At 30.4% G+C, this 26,308-nt stretch overlaps 3 protein-coding genes across 4 annotated transcripts in view; all 3 read left to right on the top strand.

Moving 5' to 3' along the window:
- The first annotated feature begins 2,715 nt into the window (after positions 1-2,715).
- Positions 2,716-4,884, top strand: LOC126847028 (uncharacterized). The gene is made up of 6 exons (XM_050586995.1): positions 2,716-2,803; positions 2,905-2,955; positions 3,850-3,879; positions 3,940-3,972; positions 4,325-4,349; positions 4,764-4,884. The coding sequence occupies exons 1-6, from the start codon at positions 2,746-2,748 to the stop codon at positions 4,882-4,884; spliced, it is 318 nt and encodes a 105-aa protein (XP_050442952.1). The 5' UTR covers positions 2,716-2,745.
- Positions 4,885-5,661: 777 nt separating this feature from the next.
- LOC126847027 (uncharacterized) lies at positions 5,662-9,446 on the top strand. 2 transcript variants are annotated; one of them, XM_050586994.1, is made up of 7 exons: positions 5,662-5,744; positions 5,834-5,932; positions 6,577-6,627; positions 8,297-8,326; positions 8,388-8,417; positions 8,848-8,872; positions 9,096-9,446. In XM_050586994.1, the coding sequence occupies exons 2-7, from the start codon at positions 5,872-5,874 to the stop codon at positions 9,223-9,225; spliced, it is 327 nt and encodes a 108-aa protein (XP_050442951.1). In that variant the 5' UTR covers positions 5,662-5,744; positions 5,834-5,871; the 3' UTR covers positions 9,226-9,446. The 2 variants fall into 2 exon arrangements, with proteins under 2 accessions (XP_050442951.1, XP_050442950.1); XM_050586993.1 differs by lacking the exon at positions 5,662-5,744 and having other exon boundaries at positions 5,794-5,932.
- Positions 9,447-12,594: 3,148 nt separating this feature from the next.
- The window catches only part of LOC126847021 (rho GTPase-activating protein 20-like), a 187,524-nt gene continuing 173,810 nt past the window's right edge, over positions 12,595-26,308 (top strand). The window contains exon 1 of the mRNA XM_050586973.1: positions 12,595-13,095. Within this exon, the coding sequence (XP_050442930.1) occupies positions 12,799-13,095 (297 nt within the window). The 5' untranslated portion in view covers positions 12,595-12,798. The remainder of the gene's footprint in view (positions 13,096-26,308) is intronic.

Raw genomic sequence — 26,308 nt, 5'->3', positions numbered from 1 at the left:
AATAATGATACATTATAATTATAATTATACATAAAAATATTATTATTTATATATTTAACATAATTTAATACAATAATATTTTATTTGCAATAATAAAACAATGTCATAATTAGGTACATAAAAATAATTTAATCAAATATAATGTGTGTTATAAATTATAATAATATGTGTTTGTTGATAATTGGAGAAAAGGCGTTCTAATTTGTTTATAACTAAGCGGTACAACTAAAAAATGTAAAAATACAATATTACTATATTTCATAATTAGGTACTTTTTGGAATATATTATGCGTACCACACGTATAAAAATGAACTTGGAGAGCCAAAGTTGGACAAATCAATTTACTTGCTTTTTAAGTGCTTGTAGTAAAGAGCGAGGTTTGTTAAATAAATTTAAAAATTGTCCAGCCCTTCTGGAGCAATAAAATACCAAAGATTTTTGTTATTTTGTTATTTTTATTTTATTGTTTTTTTTTCTACCCATTACGTTTTTTGTAAAAACATTATTACTTTGGCTACGATAATAACTGCTTTGCTAACTACAATAAAAATGGTAAAAAATCTTGTGATTTATGTCGTAAACAGTTCACCGGCTACAAAGATCTGATCGAATATAAGAAACGAATTTGGGAAAACAAATACAAATGCGACATTTGTAAAAAACGTTTTGTGCATTCGAAAAATAATTTTTATGATTTCAGAAATCATAAAAATACACACGACATTAATTTCCATAGATTTAACAAAATTTCAAAGTCAATTTAACGTATAACTATACTTTTAACTTGTTGAAATCAAAACTTTGGGTAGACCTTTACCAAGTTTACCCAATTTAACTAATAAATTTAAAAAAAGGACAAAATGATTACACTCGTCATTTTAATACTGGGCTTTATCAAAAGTTCAAATGGCTTTGTGGTTGTGAAACTACTGTATCGTTTATTTGTTTCCCTCGTGTTTGTTTTGGAGATGATATCTCTTGTCTTGGAGTCAGACTAGTGTGACTAAAGATTTAGTGGTTATAAATTAGGGTTTAAACGTCATAATGAGCAAGTTTTAGAAAACATTTTAATTTGTGTAAAATGTTGTGGACATCACGAATTACCTTTTTCCGTGGACACGGTGAAAAAATGTCATCAAAAATTCAAGGCGTTTTTCGTGGTTTGATTAACCTATGTTCATATTTAGACGCAAGTTTGCGGAAACATTTTCAGAAGTCTATTGTTTTTAAACGTACCTACTTCTCTAAAACCATACAAAATGAATTAGTGAATTGTATTTTAAATGTTACAAAAAATCATATTTTAAATGAAATAAATGATTCGGAGTTTGTATCCATAATTGTAGACTGTAGACCGCCACTGCGGCATAAACACATTATCTCGCAATACATAATATATCAATAAAAACTTAATATGAGTTGTTACTTTGACTGTAAAGAAACATTTTCAATATTTTCGATACCCTGTTTAAAATAATGTATTCGCGTTACTGGTAATCACTTCAGATGGAATTTACCAGTGCATAATTTTGGGGGGTTTATGGCTATTTGTATAGGCTATTCATTCATTGACCAAACAAATTAAACGTATATTAACTTAAGTGTATAAAGCAATTAATTATAGTTTTCCGAGCACAAAGTAGTTATCAGTGTGTTGAATATCAGTCAATGGCATTCCTAAGAGGGTTAATCATCCACCCTTTTTGAGCCTATCCTAAACCAGAGATGGACAAAATGTGAATATGATAAAAAATAATATACAATTTGACGACTTATGGATAATAATTTAACCGTAACGAATTGTTGCTCATTCATTAAAATAAGGACAAAATCATAATGCATAAACGTATGTCTGATAAATGATTTTACAATTTCAACCAAACTGTCGTTTATAACGATCTCCTGGCCTGGTTACATATCAACAACCCAACTAAACATAATCTCAAAACAGCCCCTTTTAGGGTCATCAGACAAAGAAACTTCAATTTTGATACCAAATTTATTACTCTGTTAGTTTAATAATAATATTTAACTACTGTTACTCATATTTACTATACATATTAATATATGTTATCCCATTATCATTACTATATACTTTATATTGCATGTATGGTGTACCGACAAACCATACGAATAAATAAATAAAATGGATATTAAATTATAAACTGTTTTGTACAAAACGATATATTTTATATCTAATTTTACAACAGATTATCAGCAGAGCACGGCACGTGTCGTATTTTATAAGACAAAACATTGTAATATTATAACATTTATTCAAATATGCAGACACACAACTAATATAGGTGCCATATGTCACTGTCCTCTGTGTTCCATAATTATGTATCATAGTATGCATTAATATTTGCACTTGGTTTAGTACCATATTTTTATGGATATAATATAAATTACGAACTGTCTTATCACTTATGAAATGAACAAAACAATATATTTTATTGTTATTTAGCAACAGATTTTCAGAGCACGGTATGTGTATAAGGCAAACTGTATTTTTGACATTTTAGTGTATTTTTAGAAAAATTAAGCATGAGTCATAATTCGTTTTCTTCCATGCGGGTCGGTAAGACAAACATTTTTAGCAAACACATATGAATCCCTATAATTTATGACTTTCTTAGTATGACCCGATGAATTTCTACACTGTATAAAGTCTAGAGGTCGACGAATTCATGCGTTAAATTGTTCTCAGCTTTTATGTGTACTCTATACTTTTATACACCAATATGGCAACTATCAGATTTTACTTTGTTTTATCTATCTGCGTTTTGGCGTTTGCTAATGGTAAACGTCATTCGTTTATTATTTAACCATAATCCACACGGGTTATGATAATGTATTATTACTCTGTACCTATACTATGTAATCTATGGTTGTTTTTTTAGATGTATTCCAGGAAAAAGACTTGGTACATTTTCGAGACCCTCGAGATAATTGTAAATATATATTTCTGTTAGCCTTAATTGTACTAGTAATATGTAAATGTCATATTATTTGTATTTAAACGATGGCTGTTAAAACGCAGTTTTTCCTGTAAAGTTTGTATACAGAGTGATCCTTACAGCGTTAACCGCTCAATATCTCATTAGGTTTGATAAATAATTGAATTTTTCTATTTTATAATATAATGTGATCTCAATTTTCCAAAAAGTATGTATGTTTCTACCCCTTGACCAAACTAATTAATCTTATACAAACTTTTGGAACTTAAGCGGTAACGTATACATTTCATTAACTTTTTAAATTGAGAATAATGTACTGAGCATATTTTTTTGACTGGTCGATAACCGCTTTTGGTTGATTCTTTTTAAAGTTATTGAAGTTTCAAGTTTAGGGCAGGAGGAAAGTGTAGTGTAGTATATTGTTATCTGCGCGCACTTCCCATCCCGTCCTAACTTTTAAACTATTATAACTTTAAGAGTAGTTGTTCAAAACTGGTCATCAACCAGTCAACATTTTTAGTAAAATATTCTTAATTTAAAAAGTTAATAAAATATATACGTTACCGTTAAAGTTTTCAAAAGTTGATATAATAAAAAATTATTTATATCGTGGGTAATTTTTGAAATAAATTATTATCTTATGTATTTTATGGATATCAAACATGGACCGAACATTTTAATATTAAATTAGTGGTGTAGTCATTTAGTTATTACATAAATAATTAGTACGCTCGTTGGTTTTATAAATGTTTTCTAGAAAAAACTGTTAAGCAAACTTATGGTTAAATATATAGTAAGGATATAAAATCTACTATGGTTACTATTTTTATGGTTTAGGGTTCAAGTAGATTTTATATCTTTACTATATAAATGTTTTCTTTATTTCAGCGACTGACTACTATATGTTTGTGACGCAAGGTAAAAATATATAATAATAATATATCTCAAATGAAATCTAATAAAGAATATTCCTTGCAGATGGAGTAAATCCAGAGTCGAATCCTAACTCAAGTATAATGACAATTTTTTTTATATTGATTAAAGTAATATAATAAAATATAAGAATGTATCAATACCATATAGCAGATGTTTTACCAAGACAAAGAAAAAGTCTGTACATTTGTGTGAAAAAAAAATAACAATTCGGTTTTAGACCGATTAAATAATTTAATAATGTCTACAAAATTAATTTAATACAAATAGTGGAAAACTAGGTATTTAAATGTTAAACGTAATTAATTCGATAAATCTCCTTTGACTTTTGACCTGAATTTTAGGTAAATATTTAAACACATGTATGTAACAATATATTACGAATTTTGTATAAGGCATATTTTTATAAACACCTCTTTTTGTTTTACAGGTGTGATTGAAATTCTAAAACCAAGGTGAGTAGTAATATTGGCTTTTTTTGAATAGTTAGAAAACATCTGATATACTTAAAAGTAATATTATATTGAGAAATACGGAAAACTTAACTACAAAAAAAAAAAAAATCAAGGGATCTATTCCCAATCTTTCACCCCTCCCCCCCCCCCCACTTGTATACGCCACTACTCTGGGAAATAAATCACAGTAATTTCTCTTCAGACAGTAGGTATTCCCATTTATTGTCTGCTCCAATCTAGTGTAATAAGTACCTTCTTAATGATGTCTTCTTTTAAACATACAATATAATTCAATACAACTGAGACATTTCCAGGTATTTCTTTAATTATTAATACCTTTGCTTATACCATGTATACATACAAATTATACATTTAATAACCATTTCGTAATATTATATTAATTATCGGTTTCAGGACAACAGACTACAATAAAATATACGATATGATACTTACCGTTGAACTTTCGCCCAAGTACAAAGGAAGATATATTGTTGGAGTAGTAGGAGATGAAATGTTACCATTGCCAATGGATTAGTACACATAATCTTATTCATATTTCTTATAGTATAAAAAATTACTTTATTCTTACAAAGTCAAAATATATATATATTTTTTTTTTTCTAAAAAATAAATAATTTTACAAAAAAATGTATAAATACAACATTACAATATTTCATCAATTAGATACTATTTAATATTATTTGTACCACACGTACAAAAATGGACTCAGAGAGCCAAAATTGGGCAAATCAATTTACCGTGTGCTTGTAATAAAAATCGAGATTTGTTAAAAAAGTAAATCTATGTATAATATGTATTACACTTCTATCTTGATCCTAATGCGTTCTCCGTCCAGTTAGTTCAATATATGACTAAGTTGAACGGACACAAGTGTACATTTGGGTTTATTTAATTAATTTTTTTTTTTAAAGTTAGGGTCAGTAGGGTTAAGTAATTTTTAGTTTAAAAATGTGTAAGTTTTCCGATAAAATAAATACTAACGCAACATATGTATTCCGTTGGCAACACTGGAAATGTTCCAAATCGAATCAATCAATCGACAAAAGTAATTTTAAAATGAATGAAAAGTACAAAACTGCAATTATATCCGAAATTTAACGTGGCTTACTCTAAATTAAGCATGCTCTAAACGTCACAAACAATTCTCCCTCGCCATATTCATGATAAGAAAAATATTTTTCGTTTTTTCATAAACTGTACCTTGTTGCAAATATTTCTTAATTACAACGAGAACCCTCGAAACTCATTTTATTGTAAGTTTTGAAAATCAATTTAAACAATCAGATGAATTTTTCGCGCATGGTGTTTCTGGTCTAAGAACACGTATACACAGTGTGTTGGTAAACTCATGTGATTTATGATTTGTATGATCAGGTAAAGTTTTTTGGTTTATTTCAATGAATTAAGTACAGTATATAGCTTGATAAATTCATACGTTAAATTCAATCATATATTTTCTACAGTGCTTTTCAACTTAACGTGTATACTTCTATACATCAGTATGGCATTCATCAGTTATTATTTTGTTTTATTTTTGGTCTGTGTTTGTACGTTTGCTGATGGTAAGCATAACGTATTTATTAATTAAACATAATGCACGGATTATATTTTAGAGTACATCAGGCAAAAATAATAATTTTTTTTTGTGCACCATAAAGTACTATTATAATGCACCTACCTACTTAGGGTATTGCATGCGGACTGTTTTAAAGGAGTTTTGTGCTGCAAAATTTAAGAAAAAAGATGTTTTAATAAATTTCGACCTTGTCAAATAATTAACCGGTTAATTTGTATGAGCTATAAGGTATTATAAATTTGAATAATTTTTTTTATGGCTAAAAGCTATTTTGGTTTGCCTTAGATTAAGAAGCTAGAAAATATGTTGACTACATAGGATGGTCCATTTTTAATTCTTTAAAAAAATTGTTTGGTTACTTTACTATGTGATATAGGAAGCCGATTTTCATTTAAACATTTCAGTTTTTTGTAGTTAAATAAATTAAATTTGCAATTTTTTTTATTATAAAAACCCCATTTTTACATAAAAAAAAGTAAAAAATTCGTTTCTTACATAACCTATTAAGTTGCCTAAGAACTCGTATATCCTTAAAAAATTGAAATCGGACCATCCTAAGTAGTCGATTTTTTTGTAACACACAAAAAAAACATACCGCATGCAATTTCCTTAATCTATGATTTTTTTCAGATGTATTCGAAGAAAACGACTTAGTTTTTTTGCGAGAAGCCGGAAATAATTGTAATTATAATTATGTTAGCCATTAATTATGTTGGTAATATGTAAATGTCATATTTTAATAATCATAGACCGTCTTTAAGACTTGTTTTTTAAAGCCCATAATATTGGGGTGCCATGCCGCATTTGCCTATCCCCTAAATCCACCTAGGAATATTATTAAGGGCAGACGCACACAAAAACTGTCTGTAAATGTATTAATGTCCTTGTAACTAATTCATCGTGTAAAGTTTTAATGATTATACAAACTAATAAGGTGTCGCATAAAGAAACGCTATACTATTATAATAAAATTAGGGTTATTATGCGATAACCATATGGCTACAAAAGAAATTGAGCCTCTCTTAATTTGATAAAATCTAATTATATAATATTATTATAATTTTTATTATAATGAGAAATGACGTAAATAAAATTATTAAAATAATGAAAATATCAAAATTAAAAATACTATCAAAATTGTAATTGCTGCAATAACATTGATAACATCGACCATGATTCACATCATTAATCGAGCTGTATGTTACTTAACCAAAATCGGATCTGTATTTTACAAGTTCAATAACCGATAATTTACACAACCGTTAACACCGGCTCGTTAGTGCTTTACACATACTATAAGTCACTATTGGAAGTTTATGCAACCTGCCCTTAGACTAATAACTTATTTAAGGACATGGGTACGCCGAAAAACAATAGTAACAAACAGTTATGCGTTTCGCGGTTGAGAATTTGATGTGTTTTTAATATAAACAATACAGTGTTACGATTTCTAAAAATTAAAATTTATTATTGGACTGTCTAAAAAATCCATACAATAATATTGGAATTTTACCGCCTCATTTATTTTTATTTTAATGTTGAATAACTAAAAAATATTAAATCTGAGATCGTAACGTACCTTTCAATCATTTTATAGGAAAAAACATTTAATTTTAAAACCTAGTGGCTGATCTAAGGTGACAAACATGTTTTTTCACATGGATAAGATCAATATCCCGACACCTTTTTGGTCTCTTATCAACAAACGTTATCAGTTGTTTCTTATCAGGAGTCATTATCAGCTGTCTATCATCGCTGTTCTCTTATCAGGTGTCGTTATCATATTCAATTTTTTCTATCTCTTATCACTGATATATGATCATCGTTATCATATCAGTTGTTTCTAATTACTATCGGGAAATCGATAATGAAAATTCAGATAGACAGTGGCAAAAATTGGCTTCAAAAACACCTAAACTGGAATTTATCGAAAAAACATTTCCTATAAAAGTCGTTGGTTATGACGGAACCATTTTTTTTCTTCAAACGTCCCTTGACTTGGAACTCTAAAAGTTTCTAATGAATAACTTTTTGATTGCATTAGTATTTTTGAGAAAAGTTCATCAGTATTTTAAAATGGGACACCGGTATATTTGTTATTATTAAAAAACGTTATAGCCAATAAATAAATCTACTTAAAAGCAAAATGATATGCACAAATTTATGTCCGTTTATCCTTATCTATTTATTAAGCTATGCCAATATGTTCTTTTATAACTATTTCAGTCAAATATTGCATTTACCATACCCTTAAAAAGTACTCATGTCATTATGTTGCTAAAATATTTACTTACAATTAGATAACAAGCAAGTATTATGTTTGTTGAGCTTATAAATGCTTTTTTTTCAGGGACCGGCTATTGGATGTTAGTGACTCGAGGTAAAAGTATAATAATAGGATTTATTTGATAAAATATAATTAATATTATATTCTCTTGCAGATGGCCAACGATCGCCGAACCCTGAATCAAGTACTCTGACATTTTTTAAATTTGTATTTAAGTAATATAACATAAAGTTATATCAAACTTAGGTAGCAGTTGTTTTAATAAAATAAAGAAACAAATTCTGAACATTTGTATAAAAAAAATAATTACATGAAAATTACAAATTTCGAAATGTATTTTGTAACATAATAGATTGCGTGAAAGTGTTACTTGTTGAATGACAAAGAAAGGTCCTTTCACAAAAAAATACCACTTATAAGAATAGAATAAGCTAAACAAATTAACTTATCAGTTATCCTGTATCCATACTAATTAGTAATTAAAAACAATTATTTCAAAAGAGGGTCAATTTTTTTTGTACGGTTACAGTAATCTATTCGTATTAATCGTAGTAATCTATTCTTGTTAATTTTGTATCTATAAAGCATATTTTAACATGTTTTATGTTTTACAGTTGTGGTTGAAATTTTAAAACCAAAGTGAGTCCATATTAGTAATATTTATATAAACGTTTTGATGCGAAGATGCTTATTGGTTTTACAATGATGTAATTTTTTTTTTTGCCTCCTATGCAACATCAAATGTAATTAAATTAAATTGAGACCACTTTTATTTCCTAAGAAATAGTTTTGTTGCTACATTGGATACTTAAAAAACATTGTTACAACTATTTCGTAATAATATATTAATTATTGATTTCAGTACAACTGCCTACAACGATGTTTTGAATAAATTGGTCTCTGAAGAAATTGAACCTAAGTACGAACCAAGATTTATTGAAGGAGAAGTAGGAGATGAGTTCATACCTGTCTGGTTTCCGCCTCAAGAGTAGATTAGTATAGATAGATCTGTATTCATATTTCTTAGAATAAGAGAAAAACATACCTTTTTGGAAAATGATAAATTTTATTTTTAATAATTTATACACATACTGTTATAATTTAATATAATAATTTATCATTCAACCTATAATTTGTTTTACATTTTTTTAAAGTAACGTTATTTATTTTTAACGTACAAATCATGACAAATTAAATCGTGAAGAAAACTATAACATTAACCGTTGTAATTGCATAAAAATGTTTTAAATTAAATTAAACTTATAGCTATTAACGTTGGCTGAAACTAAAACGAGTACTTTTTTTTTTTGATTTTATACTGTTCAATCGTCATTTTAAAAACGAATTTCACTTTGACCTATATATTTGGGACATTTCCGTCGTTTGTACTTACTTCATAAAATCGATGTCACAAAAAATGTGCGACAATATTAATAAATAATAATATATCCTAGACTTTTTAGAGGTTACTGTAGGCTGCAGTTGCCTAAATTACAGTTAATACCTGTCTCATTAGACACTATTGTACTTCATTGTGTGCACTTTATGTGCGTATTGAATTATCATTGTAAATGTTAAGCGTGTATAGTAAATTACCTACAACCGGTATTTATCGATTACAATAATATAATTATTATCATATCCTTGGGTCTTGTATGGTTGTGTAAATTAAACGCTACAACGTGAATAACGGTAAATTCTAAAATTAGACTCCGTCACTGGTACCAACGACAATATTATGTTGATTATTTAATCTCTGCAACGACCCAGGTCGTATAATTTCGCAAGATTATATTTTATAAGCACTGTGTGAACGGTCCAAGCCGGTCGAATCCGAACTCACGTGTTCAAAACGACTTATGTTTCCAGAAAAACATTTAAAAAAAAAAAAAAAAACAGTCTGGAAGTTTACCGTTGTGAGGTAAACCAGTTAGTGTGGTGTAGACACTTTTTTATTTGCCGTGTAAAACAAAACAAAAAAAAAACAGCTAAAAAACATCATTAATTCCGTCATATAACGCCATGTGTGGGACCGTTATAATAATATCATTATAGTTTATATCAATATTGATGACATCTAGTTAGTCTACATTCTACTGCGAAAAAATACCTTTACAAAGAGTCTTAACACCAAGAGTGCTTTTAAAAATATTTGAAAATTGAACTATTTCCATAAATTCATCCAGAGGAAAACCCCTAATAAAAGGTAACCAAAAATTGATTTAAATTATTTGTGAGTTTCATTTTTTACCAATCAATGACAAGTAGGTCAATGATAAGTATTATAAAACATCACCATTTTCCAATTTTTATTATAAAAAAAACTTTATTGAACGAATCTAAAAGAGATGTGATTTAAATTTATTATTGAAAAAAAAAACGATTTAACCCGAAAAAAAAAATTTATCTTCTTAATCGATCACTTAATATGTAAAATAATCAATTTAAAAAAGTGACCTTATCAGGTTTACCTATTTCTGGTCGTGTGGTCTCCGTTCTAAAATATATTATAATATTCAGATGAACTTAATTAAATAAGTTTACTATATTTTTTTGTATTTTGAGTTTATTCATTTTTGCTATCAATATAATATTGTACAAAAGGAATATACCTACTTACTAATCATTACACTTGAACTATGCAGTCTCTTATTATGCCCTAGTGTTCTAATATGTTATTTAACACACTTTTCATTTGAGTGACAGGTATTTTAATTCTTGCATACTAACAGGTAGCTGTAAAATATTTTCTTTATATTGTTGATTTCGATTAAATAATGTAGAACCTGTTTTTTTTTTTTTATGAAGTCTGAAATCAAATTTTTATTTTTATACGAAATCAAATTTAAAACTACCGTAAAAAATAGTTTTTATGAATTAATTTTCTATATTATGGGTACTAAAAATTGAAAGTTTCGAAAAATATATAATATATCTGTTGTTTGTTTACCGCTATTAAGGTTTGTTTTTTATTGAATTTATTTTAGCGCTGGATAGTTTTATTTTGTTGTACATTTTCAAATGATATGAAAAACACACTTGAAAAAAAAACTTAGTTATTTTTTTCACTCCACGGAGAAAATATTGAATCAAGGATATGTTATCTCTTATCACTTATTACTTATCTACAATGCCTTATCACTTATATATAGTCTCATGTGAAAATAATAATAATAATATTAATAAAATTGTAACTAATATACACTGGTATTAATATACACTATATAATACACGTTTAACGTCTAGTGATAATAATTATTTAATATGAGCGCACTTACCGTAGTAATTGTGAGATGACGCACTAAAGTTTTGACGACCTATAAAATCTAGAATATATTTATTAATATTACAAAATTATATTAACCGTTATTAAAATATAACATTCGGTAAACAGTTACCGCAATAATATTTACTTACCGTACACTTCGTGTTGCCTAACCATTGATTTTATAAACTACAAACTCTTAACGATATTATACCATTACCACGTGTATTAATTTTTGTCGGTTCTAAACGTATCAAAAAAGATTTTGATGTTATGATAATGACAACGGACCATTCAATGAATTTTATACGATATTTTAAATGCAACCTACTCGTAGCAATAGCACAGGAATGAAAGGGCTGAACGGATTGGCAAAGAAAAATGTTAGTAAAAGTAGTCTGATACTAGTACCTCCGCTGCAAGGAAGTACATAGGAAAATGGATATGTAATAATTTACAAATATAGGACCCTGGTACTTTCGGTACTTTTTGGTACATTTGTTACTTCTGGTACTCGTTGGTACTTTAGTATCTACTTCCATACTTAGGTTCTCATCTCTAGTCTTAATGAGCGTGACACATTTTCGTAGCGGTCGAATTTTACGGACCGTCCCCTAGCCATAAGACATAATATCCGCGCACCGATATTATATTTATAATAAATTAGATAGCTGAAGTTTTTCTCCGTCTTTGTGGGAATCAGAAGAAGCTTATCACGTGAAAATATGTTTACAACAATAATTATAAGTCGAGCCGATAACGCAGAATCACAGACATAATATATTATTTTACACACACACACACGACTCGGGAAAATTATGGACGTCGACTTGCATTGTTATCACAAGTCTTAGCGATCTAGTTTATTATATCCGTGTCAATATAGAAAATGATTTCGCCGAAAATGGCGTTGAAGTTTTCGATCGGTCATCGGTTGACGTGTAGATCGGGCAACGATGGACGGCGGCGGACGGACCGCATCTATGGCGCGCCGCGCTCGAAACCGGTGCCGCCGTTTCGTGGACGGTTCCCGTGGCGAACGCGTCGTCGCCGGGTCATGTGTTCGCTATCCAGTTGCTCGCCGGCCGCCGCGATACACGCGCGTCGTTTACCCGTCCGTTCCGCCGTCGTCGCCGCACACGTGCGCGTTTCGTTTCGCCGCCGGTCACGCTATTGTTTTATAATTTGTACCTGTACACTACGCCGAAACTTTTAATATAATAGTTACCCCCCTTTTTTTTTTTTTTTTTGTCGACTTCGTCTTTCGCGCGACACACGCCGGAAACGAGGACCTCTCGCCATGGAGGACTCGGGTTCCGCCGCGACAAACGGCCCGTACACCGTCGGCCAAGTGCAGCAACAGCAACAGGAGGCGCAGAGTTTCCGGAAACAGTCCAAGAAAATCGGCCGGAAACTTTCCCGCCGGTTGTCGTTGATCGCCAAAGTGCCGAACATTTTCAACGTGAAATCAAACGCCGCCAACCAGCCGACCGCCGACGGTCACCGCGGTTCGGCCGCGCCGCCGGCCGCCGACGACGGTTCGGCCGGCCGCACACACGAGATCACCGTCATCGCACCGGACAAGACCCAACGAATGGTGAGTGCGCCTCGCCGTACTTGTATTTTTGATTTGTGGAAAAAAACGACCCCCCCCCTCCCCTCGCTTTTTACCTCCCCTAAGTCCTCTTAAGCCCAAAGCCCCGGAAACGCCGGTCAATCTTCGCCGAAGCCTTGTGTGAATGATTTTCTGGCAAAGATATGATGTGTTTGGGTTTGGCCCAAACTAACCTAACCTAGACTAAACTTACCTTAACTTGAAAGTCGAAAATAACGATAGACACGTATTATTGTACACTGTAGTTTTGTTATCAAATAAAAGTGTTAATACCGCGCGAATTAGGCTTCTTATCATCTTTCAAACGATAACGGTATACTATGTTGATCGATGTTTGTAGGCCGGCTCGATGAAATTGTAATTTCTCCCACAGAAATTATGGTCTGTCAAAAAAAAAAAAAAAAAAGAATCCTCCATACTGTATCGTAAACGTGTATACAAAATAGTTTAAGCTATAAAATAGATAATTAGGTGGTGTGGCCTAACTATGCTACTCTAAAATGGTTTTTTAATGTTTCGAAGAAGTCTATACCTACATAGCTGTGGAAAAATGTAAAACAATTATCATAAGTTGTTTTTATGAATGGCGTGGACGGAACTGTGTTATCATGGGCGATGTCCATTAGTTTTCTTCATTATCTCTTTTAAAAAATTGATCTCTAAAACGGATTTGGATAAATAAATTCCTGCTATAGTGGAAAAAAAATTGAAAAACACCAAAGTCTTTCTGGTCTTATTCATAAGCGGTGACTTCGTGATCAAAAATGTTTGTTTTTGTTTAATTATAATGTGTAGTACTTTATTATAGTATGATTAAAAATTGTATCAATTGAAAATTGAAAATCGTCAATCACTTTTTAAAAAAAATATATAATTTACATTTGCTCCATTTGTTTGCAATCACACCCCCCTACTCTCCCTCTGTAACCTTAATGTTTTGCGACGGCAAGAGAAAATCCATTTTCGTCAACCTATTTTAAGTATTTACAATTTTTCTTAAAACAGTTTCGACCAAACACGAGACAATGGTTAAGTCAACCCTACCCTCTGAAAAAAAAAAAACAAAAAAATCGTCTAAATTCCATTTTATTATCAGCTGTTCGATGATGGTAAATGTGTTTTTCGTGTTATTCGATCGGTTGCGGTGCCTTAAAAACTCTTAAAACTCTTTTTGAACATAATATACTTACCGTTGGTTATTTGATTATTATGTTATACAACCGGTATAGGTATACTAAATACTTCTAACTGATAGTGCGCAATGATAAACAAAACAAAACTGACTACTCAGTGAATAATTGTTCATTACCTAGTACCTACTGCTTGTAAAACAGGTGTGTGTATGTGTGTTATGTTAGAATATAAATACCAAAATGGTTGTGTTCCGTTTTGAGTATATTTTTAGCCATTGTAAAATCCATAAAAACGTTGATCCAGCTCCAAACAAAAATACCAAAGTCTGTGAAGTTTATTAGATAATAAACTTTAAATGGTCTGCTGTAATCGTTAACCAGCGTATTATAATTTGTTTTATATTTAAGCATTAATCAGAAAAAAACATAATATAGGTACTTAAATAAAAATAAATAGGCCCTAAAGGATCTGCTATGCCTGAAAATGATCAAAATCCCTCTTAAAATAAAAAAAAATAATTGTAAATATGCTGATGGTAAAAAAATAAAATACCAATAAAAACCATTATACAGAAAATATAATCGTATTAGGTTTTTTTTTTTTTTAATAATTTTACTTAGAAATTTTGAAAAAAAATGTTAGGAGAAAATATTATAATGATATTCTATGTTACTTTAATTTTTTTTATTTTTAACAGTAAGGTTACAACTTATATTTATTCAAAGTTCTGAGGAATACCTTAAAACAAATTTGTAAATCTTTTAACGAATTTTCGGAAAGCAATACTTGCCATATTTCAAAGGTAAAAATATTAAACATTTTAAGATGTTTTTTTTTATCTTGAAGGCAAGACCTGAACTTTAATTTAATTTCCAGTCTGAGGCGTACGATTTTTGTTCCATTGGCTGTAAACAAGAACAAAATTGGTCTAGTGGTTTTATCAAGATTCTCAATCTAAACTAACCGAACCATCTTTTCTTTGGAATTATTAACTTATGTTTCACTATAAAAATACCACGGTTTAATTACTTAAAAATAAATTAGTTATAATACATTTAATTAATAACATAATATTGCAACTATTTTATTGTAGAAATCGTTACCGACTAAATTATTACTTTTCGCGTTGATGTTACAACATTTATTTACAAATAAAAGGAAAAGAGGTATTCGCTAATTAGTTTTGTTTGATTTTAATTACCAGTAATATAAAATACTCGCCCATGTGTACTTACTTTTACTTAACTAAACAGTTATAATAACAAGTTTGTCATAGTTTGTCTGTATCTGGATTGAAAGTAAAACTTTTTGAAAGGGAAAAAAATGTAATTTTAAAATTTAGATTTTCTAATTTTTATTGGCGAGTAAAAACCTAATTAAAACGGCACATAGTATTTTTTGTACATTTTTCGTACAAATTGCCTTTCGAATCGGATTTCAACTTTACTAGATTTTAATACAAACAGAAACAAGCGTCCATGGGTATGGCCATGTAATGAGTATTACGTCTTAGCATAACTAGAACATTTTCGATGACAATTGCCAGTGTGCTAAAAAAAAAAGTTATTTTATATATTGATTGTTCGATTTAAGATTTGGCCTATAATAGCTACAAGTGTTTACAAGTCTATTGCTTCGCCTAGAATTATTTAGAGAAATAATTGTAATTTTATTGTTTATAATAAGACGTTTCCATTTTTCTAGTTTATCGATACGGATGATGTTAGGTACATAAGAAAACCAGCTGGATGTTTAGTGTATGGTTGTTTTTATTCAGCCAACTCTACTTTGTTCGTAATATAAGCTCAACAATTAACCGCCCCTCCCCCCAAAAAAAAATATAACCTAATCTGTTCAACCCAAATAAACACAAATATCCACAGACCGTATTATAGTTTGTTCACCGACATTCGTTTACATCTTATTATTTGGTGGCGTCTTTCTCGTATTCACCACGACCACAGCAGGTCGCTCTAGCCTTGTACGAACCGAGCACAGTCTTTGTGGTACCTATTGTATTTAAAAAAAACAAAAAATCAAAATATCTAGTCTTAGTCCATACACTTTGTTTAGCCATTTTTATATGTTTGGAAACGTGTTGTACTGTGTTACTGTGTACTTACGTATGGACGGTATATGGCCGAAGGCGCATAATAATATTACAAGGGCCGAGTAAAAAAAAAAAATAAAAATAAAAAAACGAAACAATAATATTAAAAAAATGCGGCCGTATAATACAAATAATTGTATTATATTGTGTGTAATCCGTTCTCGACGAATAATAATATCTTATATATACTAATTTATTATACGTGTACATAATATAAAACCCGACTATTTAGATGCTCAGCTTATGTTTTTTCTATGTATTTTTGTCGGCGTTGGTACGACATAAAAAATAAATGTGATTTTATCACAATCAAACGCTTCAATGCGAATCTGGAAACAGTAACAATCCAGCACAGTATAAACTACAGCACATTTTTTTACTATTACAAAAATGTTGATTACATTTTATTTTTACACATGTCATATGTATAAAATATATATGTATATACCTATATCTATCTTCAGACTGATTTTCAGCTATTAAATCCTAAAATTGCGCCTAAAAAACAAAATAAAAATGTCCAACCCCTTCCCCAGGTAGCGGGGGTTGTCGAAATTTGGGTTTGAGGGCACGCCTAATAAATGTTCTACAAAAAAAATCGAATTGATCCCACCGTTTTTCTATCATAGTAGACGGTTGAAAAACCGGTCAATTTTTTTTCGGGGTTTCCCGGTTTTGAAGATGAAGAAATTGACTTTTTCTGCTTTTGACCCACTACAGTATAATCTGCATACGATTCCTCATCTTGAAAGGTGCCACACGAGCAATTCGGTCCACAGAATAAAAAGTTATCTTGACTTCAGACACAAAAAAAAAAAAATAAACACATCTTTATGAAACCAATACCTTCTCCGCTATCACATCGAAGTTAAAAAAAAAATCAACTGAACGTTACACCGAAAAATGACCTTGTAAATTGCGATATTATAGGCACACCGTCTAATATATTATATGCACTAAATGCACTGGATGTAATGACACGGTGATGTGACGGCGATACGGTTTATAATGTGTTTATGTAATAACACATTGACATTAAAGACAAAAATAATAATTATTATTATCATTACACCCGAATCGCACGATATCTAACAAGTTAACGCGTTATTATTATTTTAGTGCACCGAAAACATGTCACGACGGATTTGTTTCCTATGTTGACAAGGCACGCAATCAATGAAAATGATTTGATAATGTGTGTAAACGTTTAATATATCATAATTATCATTAATTTTTATCTTACATAAATAATTTAAAAAAGGATAACGGTCCAAAAAGTGTAGATGAACTAGAACAATTATTGTTTTAGGTCATCTTTGGCTAACTGACATCTCTTTCGATTTTAATTATTGAAAACGAATTACTCAAATCTATTAATTGGTCAGATAATATTATTCAACAGTTTACCGTTACAAAGTCAACGAAAAATAGCATTTCAAATATGAATTTATGAAAACCGTGTTTTATACATTTTATTGTTATATTTATATTTATGTATTTTGATAATCCATTGTTATCCATAATAGCAATTAGTAAACTCATAAGTTTATTATTAATGAATTAAGTCGATAACTATTTTTTTTCCCTCAAAACTTATTTTTATTTAGTGTTTGACCATAATTTAAAAAATGTAAGTCTTGTACGTATAATTCAGAGATTTAGAGCTTGAACCATTAATTTAATGGTAGAAAACATGCTCATTATTTATTATCGATTAAGATACAAAACATTATTGTCTTAGATTCTTTTTTATAGGAATTATAATGTTCGTTAAAGTGAATGTTTTTTAGTTCCACGTTTCCTCTGGACAGTGATGTTAAATTTTCATTGCACAGATATTTAAGTTGGTATGTTAAGTTCGATTGTAAAATGTCATTTTGGAATAATTGCGAAACTGACCTCAGTTATTTTTCAACACATGCAACAAGTAGCTAGTAAATGTTGCAACGATAATATTATTATTATTATCATAATTTCTGTCGTTCTGAAAATAAATAAAAATCGCTGACTGAGTTTTTGGCCACAAAGCATTACTGATGGCTTGCACTTATATTGATTTTCGGTCATTCCACGTGTCTGCTCTGTCAATCAGGGTCTATTAATTCGACAGTAGATATTACCGGATTTTACAAACATTTTAAACTAACAGGAAACAGTTTTATTGATCTTTTTAAAATGTAGTTTTATTTGGATGCAACCGTTCGCGTTTTTTGTTTGTTTCAATATAACCGTTTGATAAAAAAGAGACACTTAGAGGTAAATAAAAAACTTCCAGGACAGTTTGTGTTGCTTAATAAAAATCGGTCACGCTGCAAAGTAGACAGTCGAGTCATAATAATCGGTATATTGGTGCGTTCATATTGTATTTAAAAAAGCTATGCTTCATCACGTCTCACCAGCTTTCTCTGTACGATGACCCGAAGATTATCGACACTACTGTTTTTGCACCGACAACGGCTAAGGCCCGGATTTGGACCCTCAAAGTATTATTATTAGGCAATTAAAGTGAAATGGTTTCGCGCGCAGATTTTGCAAATAAACCCCCCTTTCTCCTCCACAAAAAAAAAAACCCCACTGGTTTTATTCTAAATCTAGCAAATATTTTCAAAAGTAAATTTGGCAAAATGTTTGGGTCTGTGTGTGTTAAAAAAATAGTACATACTAGGTCGGCTTAGGTTTTAGCCCACTCTGATTACACATTTAAATACAGCTTCAATACACCTATGATCTAAGATATTTATAAACCATAGATACGATTTTTGTTTTTGTTTTTTTTGGGAAGGGGTGGAGGAAGAGTTTATTAAAGACTCCTATTTTAAGAGATAAAACAATTTTTTAAATTGTATGTTTTTAATTTTTTTTAATTATGTGACCATGAGTATACTATAATGGCTGACAAATTAAATAATTGATAAGAACAAATTAAGTAGTGTTTTATAAATTAAACTAGAAGGTCGAACTAGAATCATTTTTTAGGTTTCGGCGTTGTACTTTTCAAAACGTTTTCATTTTTTTCGCGTTTCGATTTTGTTTCAAGGGTTTAAGTGATTTAAAATGTTCAGGCGTTTAGACTTGCTGGTTTAAACCATTGTCTTAGACGGTATCTTATTTACTGTTGAGAAATTATACTCGATGATTGTGTATGTTATTAATTATTAGAGAAAATCAATATTGTCACACAGTTGAGGTCGTTGATACGCTATTGCTTGCGTGTGTTTAATTTAAATGTTTATAATCGTTTCATAATTGCTTTGGGACTTTTTTTTTTTACGCCTGTCACGTTCAACGCCAGCTTACTCTTATTATGACAAGCTTTTTCCAGTAGGTACACACGACAATAACAATATTATATTGTTAAGATATCGCAAGCAACAGCTATAATAATAAAGATCTACACGACCTCCTCGGCTTGTGTACACTATCCGTCGCGGGATTGCCTAAAGCTGTTATTAAAATAAAAAAATAATAATACATTTAATCTATTTGATTCTTTTGTTTCGGTCATGACTCGTCATTTTTGTACGATATCCGCCACACATTCGTCAGACTTGGTCTGACTTGGTCCTTTTTCACAACAGATCCGATCCAACCACGGTCAAATCGCCGTGTGCTAGAAAAACACATTGGTTTTTGTCTTATAGCGTTTTCATGCAAATTTCAAAATGAAAACCCACCGCCCACCCATGATGCCCTTTTCTGTAACAAAACAGTCGGTAGTGTACACACACACACACACACACACACACACTATATATGTGTAGATATAAAAATAAAAAGCACTGCATTGTGTCCATTGCAGTATATTATTATAGAAAACTGTCGAGGAGCGTGTAGGAGTCTGCCGTTACTGTGTTTTTGGGTTGGTGTATGTGTAGTACTTATGCAAACAGCGTGGGCCTAATCTGCACCGTTTCCCTGGATTGTTTGTCGGTTGACGAGGTAAATGCCCTTTTTCAAAGTCAGACCACGCTGTCTATAGACGCTGAGTCTTTAGATAAGAAATCGTACCCGAAAAGTATTTTAAAAGGACAGTAATGTTCTAAAACGCCTTAAAAATCTACCACCCAAAACATATATATATATATATATAGGACACGCTCTAACCTTTTGAATTAAACGATAGTCGAATTCTTTTTCAACCGGGTTTAAGGCATGTTTTCAGGATAAAAATATATTGTATTTGTACAATGAGAAATCAAGAAAATATTATTAACTCTTTGCTCTAGAAGAGGCGGTACAAACGCTTTATTTTTATTAGGCTAGTTTTTAAAACTTAAGTTCTGGAAATTACCATATGTAAATCTTATAACATATAATTTACAAATTTTACAATCTAATTTTTATACAATATAATATCGTCGTCACCCGTCAAAATAATTACTTGTTATTTATGAATTTTGTTGATTGTTCTGATTTTTGTCATTTATACATTATTCATGTTTTTTTTTTGTTTGAAAAAACAGTAATTTTGTAGTGTATTTTTTTTTGAAAATATTTTTAACATTTTTTATGGTATTATAAATTTGATCTCGACTTTTAAAGTCAAAGAAATGCACGCGTTACTGTTAAATGAGATAAAAGTAGTAGTGGTACTTTTTTATCGAGGACAACTTAAAAAATCAAACAACTCAATTGCAAACATGGTTTGTTGTCTATAAAACTATGTATATATTATATTGATACTTAATCGTTTTTAGCATCTAAAGTTTGGATCATCAAGGCGTTTATTCGAAAGTGATTTTATCACTTTCAGTTGTGATCATTTCTAAAGGCTTGCAACTTCACCTTACCCGCAATGTATTTTTTTTTTTTGTTATTCATTTAAAATATTTTTGCAATTTTTATCGGTGTTCAGTCGCCAGAAGCGTAATAGTATAAAATAATAAAATGGGGAATAATATGTTATCGATGCCGAGACATTATAATCGTTATGTGGCGGGTCAACAATTTAATCTGAATAGGATGTTCCACGATATCGCATTATAATATATATGTATATGTATAATATTCGTGTTATTTTAACGATTATTATAATATTATAAACCACATACTTTTGCGCGCATTCTTGTCCGTTAGAGGTTTTTCTGTGACCGGAAACAAATAAAAAATAATAAACTAAAATCGAGTGTACCGCGAAAAATATAAACGTTTACACGTTTTATTTGGCTCTAAATACCGACACGAATAATACAAACTCTGCCTGTAGGTATATAATCCTTAATATAATATTCTGTTATGGTAGGTCGGTAGTTCCAATTAACCGATTTTCTCCCGTGTCCGTACCGCGGACACAATCTGAATACATAACACATTATATTGTACGGTTTTCGATTTTCATCGGTTTTACTTTCATGGGTTAAATAGCAAATAATTGAACTGAAAAAAACGTTAACGACTGGCAACAGTGAGCGCTCGTTAAGGTCGTGGGCATGATATGCAAATGGTTCGGTGGCAGGTGACTTGTTTAAAGTGATCCGCAAAAATTATTATCATTATTTGATTTGTTAAACACCTCCAATCGCCGTTATCGCCCCATTCAAACAATTAATAGCAAAGCTAATATCGCATCTGTTATCATTCTGTTTTCTACAAACCATCGGATTGGATTTCTAAAACATCTATCTTTAACCATAGAACAGGTCTCTGGATGGTAATATTGTGTTATCTATTAACGTGGTTGCTAGATTTCGACAACGTTATCAAAAATTAGTTTGCTATCATCTTAGACCTATGGTAAAAGATATCAAGTTGAATCGTCAAATTAAAGAAAATAATTGCATGCCTTATCGACACTTTTCTGTAAATTATCCGGTCGGATTTCTAACGAGATATTATATAAACTAATTTTCTTTTTATAGTATTTTTAATTTTTAGGACTTGATATAAATGGTTCCGAAATATAAATACATCATTAAAAAAAACCAGATATTACAAAAATTATATAATAATACATTCATTCAAGAAAGCTCAAACCAGTTTATGTTTACTTACATTTAAATTGAAAGAACCCATAAATTATAACTAGGTAATTAAAGTTTAAAAATTTGAGCGTCGCCACGTTGACTAGGCACTACTTAATAGCTGTTTCCTAAATTAAAAATCAAGAATGTTTACATGCCGATCCCACTTGGCTTGCGTTTTTTAAATAAAATCTTGTAGAAAATGTAATTTCTTTACAAATCAATTAAGCGACATTAATAGTTACGAGATCAGCTCTGAATTCTTCAACAAGTAAAGAGTAATAAAGGAAAAACTCCATTTGAATTAAACAAAACGGTGATTTTTTACAATTGTGGAGGCGGTTTAAAAAAATAACTAGACGTGCTAGCAAAAATCTGAGACTGGATTCGACGAAAATTTCAGTATTTTGGCATTTGTTCTGAAAATCGTGTTGTTCGGTGTATATACTTGCCGTTTTATGAATTTTATTTTGCTTACAATCAATCTGCGAGACGTGCTCGTAAAAAAAAAAAAATGTTTAAAAAAATAATCAAATACCCATTTGATGATAGCATATATTTTATTATGCGAGCATGATTAATGTCAAATCTTCTCTCAATAGGTTGTGGTGGGCGTCTGCTTCGTGTTTTACTATTATACTACAACATAATAATAATAAATAATATAATCATTTTTTTATGTATATAAATATATATATAAATCGTTCATCCGTTATCGTTTTGTCGCCACCGCGTCATTGCCCACGCATCTGCACCGAGTCTGAACTCAATGATCCCATATCTCACCGCTGTGTCATACTGTTTTCTTTGATCTCTTTGCGATGGAAGTTTATGATATTTTTTTATTATTATTATTATTATTATTGTAACGCTTTGGCTGGCACAGAGAACACCTCACGTGTTGTTCGTGTCCGACAAACGGAGAGATAATTTTTTTATTGGGTTCATCACTTTTCTATTGCGGTTTTTGCACGTTCTCTGGTCACTGAGAAGCGACGGATCGCACAGATCGTCATTAATGGTCATCTAGGCCGTATGCTACCGTTTATATAGGTATAATATTATATATAAGGGCAATCGACGTGCAAACTGGCCCCGACGAACGACCGTTTTATACTTATATTTAAAAACCAGTGTGCCTTCGACAAGCGCAGTACAACAAACAGAAGCTTTCGACCGTTTGGCGTGCGACTACATTTTAACCGCGTCACCATAGCCAGATAACAGCCAGGGTCGTCTTAGGCTATGTAGGGGCCCTTGGACACGCATAGTTAAAGTGGAGGGACCTTTAAGAAAACAAAAAGGTTCCATATCTTCTTGTTATAGAGGGGGGCCTCTATAACAAGAAGATATGACACTGATAATAACAATAGAGACTGGGGATGTTTTGGGGCTAGGGTTATGACTTAAGTCTCCCTGTATAAGCATAAATAAGAATCAATAACCAAATAAGAGTTGGAATAGAGGCAGTTTGGCCACAAGTAGGGTCCAGAGCAAAAAAAAAAAACAGCGGGCTTTGTTTCGGCCAATGTATAATATTTAATACCAATTATGAGTTTTATATGGGTTAATTGAGTTTATGCATACTCAAAAAAATACTTGACTGCTTCGGGCCTTTTATAAAAAAAAAAAAAAAAATTATAATTGACAATACTGCTCCCACGCGATTTTTTCTTTTTTAATTTTACAGGACTTTTAATTACTCGAGAGTATTTAAAACCTAACCTAACTTAACTTAATTTAATCTAACCTAACATAACTTATTCAACCTTTCCCTGCCCAAACATTTTTGCCTTTTGTAAGAAACAATACTATGTGATGACCGTGAATTGCCCAGAGCATCATAATGGGTATCTTAGAAAACATATAATACTCAGATTTATAATTCCGAGAGTAACTTTGAAAGTGCATGTTTCTGAAATGACTAGCACGGTGATTTAACTGAACAAAGGTGCAGTGGTGGCAACTTTAAGTCTTATGTAAAGGAGTATATTATGTATGTATAAAAATATGCGAATGTTTCGCAATGTAAATAGTTTGGTGATAATATGTCTTGGCTGTACAAATGAGGTGATATTTGTCTTATTTAGATAATATGTGGCGGCAAGTAGAATACCTTAATTAGATTTAAATTATAATCGTTTAATAATTAATAGAGCACTCCGCAAAATGAAAAAATATATTTCTGGAAAAAATAAATAAATTTAAATTGTCTCTAGGTAAAAACTTACATTTTTTGTTTATTTTTTGATTACTTAAAATTTCTGATACCACTTGAATGACTTAGTTATTTAATAACACATAATCTATGGTCTCCACTCTTTAAGATTCTGTTCTAGATTTTGTATGCATTATATTTTTCTGGGTTTGAGCTGTCGATATTGCGTTGAACTTATTTCCAAAACTACAATATTATATACATAGTAATTTATATTTTACCAGCTCATCTATGGGTACATGTAGATTAGAATTTAAATGTTAAAATTAAATTAAATGTATAAACACATTTCCATGCCATCTGGCACACGTTTTTGGAAGAATATGGTTTAGCCGTTTGGGAGTGAGTTATTATAGAATTATTTTTTTTTCATTTTACTTAGGCACAGTGTGAATGAAATCGAAATGACACACATTTACAATAGAACAGCCTTATACTGTACCTATAATTACTATTTGTAGAACGCAAGTAGCATTTATAAACGATTAACATTTTATTGCAATTAACGATTAAACAACTATTTGGGTGTCCCGTTTGACCATTAGTATTTCCGGCTTCAGACGGTTTGTTATTGATACTTGACACACTATGAACCTATTATTTATAGGTACTGTGTGCATTGTCTGTTAAACACAATTTAACAGCTTTGAATTTGTGTAGATACATTATACTTTTGGTGTATCGCACAATTATTATTTCCACTAAACAATCCTTTTTTTTAATCATTTTCCAACAAAAATGTCGGTCAATTTCCAGCGTACATTTACTAATGGTAATTTTTAAGTGTGTTTTTGAGTATCAAAATGTGTAATAAATAACGTATGATAGCTGTCACTTGGTTTATGTCATTAAAAATACATCAATTTTTACAAGTTTTAAACTACAATTAAAAATTATTTTATTGCATTTACATTTACTCCGCTTGTTTACTAGTGCCCCATTTGATTTTAAATATTAAAAAAAATTGAGATTTTATGGAAATGTTGTATACATTTTTGGGCTTTCTTAATATTAGTTTTAGCTTTCAGTAACAATTTCCCAAGTAAGTATTTAAATATAAACAAGTACAAATCCAGTGAAAAGACATTTAGAATGATTTCGGAATACTTTATCCGGACAATATTTTGAAAGTATTTAAAAACAATGGAAATATGTTAATATAAACCTTTATTTAACACTTGTGTTCGGATGTTTAACGAGAATCAAATACAATGGTTTACCTACAAACGTAAGAAACCTAAGTACATAAAAGGTATATAAACTGTGGTTAGGTCCGTCATGGTAATGATCCACGCAGTTAAATGTTATCGTAGGAAATATCATAATTAGTATTTTTGTTGCAGTTACTCGACACTCCTCTCAGCACTTAGGCGTTTTTTTTTTTTTAAATGCATGATTGATTTTTGTAACTTGACACGTTGGTTTTGCATTTCTCGCATACTGTAAAATACATAATATACCTATGTAATTGCATACAACGCCTTAATAGTTAATTATTATTATGTTGACCGATTGGTCTAAACAGTTTCAAACTTGTTTTTACTTTTATTGAATAATAGGGGCAAGAAAACGTGCAAAAGCAAATTACAATAAAAAAATTGTTGGTAATTTGTAACTGTGGATGATAATCATTATGATATTTGGCAAAACCCGTTACAGCGATCCAATGTTATTTTTTTTTTTTAATGACAGTTATTATGTTATGCGATTTTTTTAGCAATTTTATGATAACATGTATATCTCTATTAAGTCATAATAGCGCAAATACATCAG

This window comes from Adelges cooleyi, unplaced genomic scaffold (assembly GCF_023614345.1).
Source record: "Adelges cooleyi isolate 19-005CV unplaced genomic scaffold, UGA_ACOO_1.1 ACOO_flye_CR_arks_rails_tigmint_CR_PRNA_9, whole genome shotgun sequence".
Lineage (NCBI taxonomy): Eukaryota > Metazoa > Arthropoda > Insecta > Hemiptera > Adelgidae > Adelges > Adelges cooleyi.
The sequence above is the reverse complement of the archived record's forward strand: the minus strand, read 5'-3'. Positions and strand labels throughout refer to the sequence as shown.